General features: G+C 34.0%; 1 protein-coding gene across 1 annotated transcript in view; it reads right to left on the bottom strand.

Annotated features, from left to right (window-relative positions):
* LOC108976955 (zinc finger protein 225-like) overlaps positions 1–3,769 on the bottom strand; it is a 17,607-nt gene extending 13,838 nt beyond the window's left edge. The window contains exon 1 of the mRNA XM_018946412.1: positions 3,584–3,769. Coding sequence (XP_018801957.1) covers positions 3,584–3,769 — 186 coding nt within the window. The remainder of the gene's footprint in view (positions 1–3,583) is intronic.
* Positions 3,770–3,878: the final 109 nt, after the last annotated feature.

The following is a 3,878-nucleotide window of genomic DNA, read 5'->3' as shown; positions in this document are numbered from 1 at the left end:
ATTATTATTTTATTATTAGAAAAAGTGTTAAAAGTATTACTTAGATTTACAAGATAATAACGAAGGTTAGTATAAAACGCGAATATAAAATTAAATATTAATTGAAAAAAGCAAAAATGTTCAAAAACAAAACAAAAATAAGAAAAACATTGATTTCTTCTACACCGAAACTGTAATATCCTTCCCCGTTGTATTCATTGTAGTCTAAAAGGTTATAAAAATCTTTAACTTGATTTTGATCGTACAGTTTGTATGACTGCTATAGGCTACAGTGGTCCGATTCAAACGACTTTTTTGGATATTGTAGCCTTAGGCAATAATTTATGCCAAATTTCGTTAAGATATATTTCCAAGAAATAAGTTTTTCATACAAGGACTTGATTTCGTTTGAACAGTTTACATGGCAACTATATGCTATAGTGGTTCGATCCGAACAATATGTTCGGAGATTATACCGTTGCCTTAAAAAATAAGCCGTACTAAATTCGAGAAAATAGCTCGTCAAATTAAAAAAAGTGTTCCACTTTATTTGGATAAGTCGGTTTGTATGTCAGATATCTTACGATCTCTTAAAAACTGAAGAACTATGTTGCGCATAAACAAAGAGAAACACCTACATGCCCAAATCTACTCAGCTTGTCACGCTGATAATTATATATACTATACTTTATTGGATCAAATTCTATTTCGAAACTAGAACAAAATATCCGTAAAATGAATTTAGTTTGTGAAATCATGGTATAATTCTGTTAAGCAAGACTTTTTGAGTTAACTTCAAGTTGAGCTTCAGTCTATCTTCAGTTATCAACTACCTATATCCAGGCTTATAAACAGACTGTAGCAAAAGTAAAAGTCAGTCGCTCAAATTCTATTTAGGAATGAGACCAAACTGTCCGTAAGATGAATTTAGGTTATGAAATCATGGTATTATAAAAGTTAACCTATAAAGGAACAGGGAAATGCTAATTGTCGGCGAAAACTGAAATCTTAGCTCTTCCAATCAGTTGTTTAGGCTAATTTAAGTGTTATAATTATTCTTAGTTTCATACGAGCTTAGGTTGGTTAAGAGTTTCTTCGAGGAACAACCCCTATGAACCATAAAATCTCGTAAAACTCAACAAAAACAAGTAAGGAAGGGCTAAGTTCGGGTGTCACCGAACATTTTATACTCTCGCATCAAATACCGTATTTGTGTAAAGTTTTATTCCGCTTTCATTATTGGTTCCTAATGTATATATTATACAGAGAAGGCATCAGATGGAATTCAAAATAGCGTTACATTGGAAGAAGGCGTGGTTGTGAACCCATTTCACCCATATTTCGTACATGTCATCAGGGTGTTAAGAAAATATTATATACTGAATTTCATTGAGGTCGAGAAGTTCCTGAGATAAGTGGGCGACGCCACGCCCATTTTCAGTTTTAAAAAAAAGCCTGGRTGCAGCTTCCTTCTGMCATTTCTTSCGTAAAATTTAGTGTWTCTGACGHTTTTTKTTAGTCGGTTAACGCACTTTTAGTGATTTTCAACATAACCTTTGTATGGGAGGTGGGCGTGGTTATTATCCGATTTCTTCCATTTTTGAACTGTATATGGAAATGTCTGAAGGAAACGACTCTATAGAGTTTGGTTGACATAGCTATAGTAGTTTTCGAGATATGTACAAAAAATTATAGGGGGCGGGGCCACGCCCACTTTTCCAAAAAAATTACGTCCAAATATGCCCCTCCACAATGCGATCCTTTGTGCCAAATTTCACTTTCATATCTTTATTTATGGCTTAGTTATGACACTTTATAAGTTTTCGGTTTTCGAAATTTTGTGGGCGTGGCCGATTTTGCCCATCTTCGAGCTTAACCTTCCTATGGAGTCAAGAAATACGTGTACCAAGTTTCATCATGATATCTCAATTTTTACTGAAGTTACAGCTTGTACGGACGGACGGACAGACAGACATCCGGATTTCAACTCTACTCGCCACCCTGATCACTTTGGTATATATAACCCTATATCTAACTCTTTAATTTTAGAACTTACAAACAACCGTTATGTGAACAAAACTATAATACTCTCTTTAGCAACTTTGTTGCGAGAGTATAAAAATTAACGCATAGGCCAATTACGCGCATATGGTGAGAATGGATCGACGCTAAACACATGATTGATTTATAATACGATTAATCTTTTATTTACACAGATTTATTTGAATGATTTACCCATAAAGCTCTTAAGCTAAGCAAATTTTTAACGATTTAGCCTTAAACCCCTTAACCTAAGCAACTGTTGATACAAAATAGATAAATAAATGAGGTTTGCACCCCGACCTAAGATCTATTGTGCCCTCTTCTAAGTCACAACGACTCACTTAGCCCCAGCATATTGATGAATTCCAAAAGCGCATGTTAAATACTTGTAAGTGCATCTTGAGCTTATAATGACAAGTGTAAAGGCGATAAGAAGCCTGAGTTTGTTCCTTGCGAGATTGAACGCATATTTAAACCTCCTAAGACTGTAACCACCCATTAGCACCAAACCAAATTGGCGCATGCCATTGCTCCTTCCGGAGCAGCTCCTTTATGCTATGTTGACCAACCACAATGAAAGGTTCAGGTCTTACAATGTTAGTGGATGCTGCGGAGTGGGTGAGTTCATAAGTCAGTTTTTTCCGGTGCACTTGGTAATGATCTGATAGACTGTTCAGTCATTTTATACACTTCTGCACTAGTGATCTCGTACAACAAATATACTTATGATACAAAATAACATTTACAATTCTTAAATAAAATATTGTAAGAATTATTTTAGGTAATACAAAATTAAATTTCCCCAAGTTCGCTAAAATACCACCAACAAATATGCTTGTATGTAAGGCATAATATCAAATGTTGGACAGCTGAGCTGTTATCACTGTTGTGAGACACTATTAATGCAATTTTAAGCGTCTTGAACGTTCGTTTGCCACTCGCTTAAAACTGGCAGTGATTTAAACTTATAATATTTTTTATTTATTATACTTTTTATTTATTGTTAACCCTTGTGCACTTGTCCTGTATTGGCAAGACTACGCTGTAAGCATTTGGGTTCCCCACGGTATGATAAACTGCAGGAGGTATCGATGGCGAGGCCGCATGGGCTATTAAAATTTACGTGAACCAAACCGTTCTATGTATGTCTAGGCTTTTTGGCAAACCAGATTAACCTAACCTAATCTATTGTTAACCCTTTAGTTTATTATTTATTATTAATTTTTAATCAAGACACCACTCCCTAAAATCTATGCTAACCCTTTATTCATTAAAATATCATCTTTATCTAATGCAGTTTGTACAAGTATGAGCAACTAACAACTTCCTTACCGCCAGCATTTAAGTAATACGAAACTCCGTCGCTTGTAACTAAATTGATTTCACGTTTTTAATTTCATTTTACTAATTTTCAATTTAATTTCAAACTATATTCTTGGCAATTTCATACTAATTAAGGCTGCAGAGAATTATGTACATACATATGGGTATGTATGTATTTAATGTATACTTTATTTGCATTGTAACATGAAATTTGTTTGATTTTGTATGTTGTACTTACATCATTTTCATCGAGATATTGAAATGCGTCCAGTTTATCCCAACGTATCGTGCCTTGAAAGGGATAAAAAATTGTGCCTTGCTCGATATATGATGTTGTCCACACTGTGATTTCGGCCTCGTGATTTGCCGTTATTGTTGTGGCGGCTAGCGACAGCTCTTTTGGTATTAAAACACACGTTTCCATTGTTGTTTTCAATTATTTTTGATTTAAAAAAATTTGTTTTGAGATGTTTTTATTAAAAAAAAATTTTAATTGTTTTTGATTTAAAAAATGTTGTAAATTATTTTTGTTT

The sequence above is a fragment of the Bactrocera latifrons genome, unplaced genomic scaffold (assembly GCF_001853355.1).
Source record: "Bactrocera latifrons isolate USDA-ARS-PBARC rearing strain unplaced genomic scaffold, ASM185335v1 scaffold_82, whole genome shotgun sequence".
Lineage (NCBI taxonomy): Eukaryota > Metazoa > Arthropoda > Insecta > Diptera > Tephritidae > Bactrocera > Bactrocera latifrons.
Note: the sequence above shows the minus strand (reverse complement) of the source record. Positions and strands in the feature narration are given on the sequence as shown.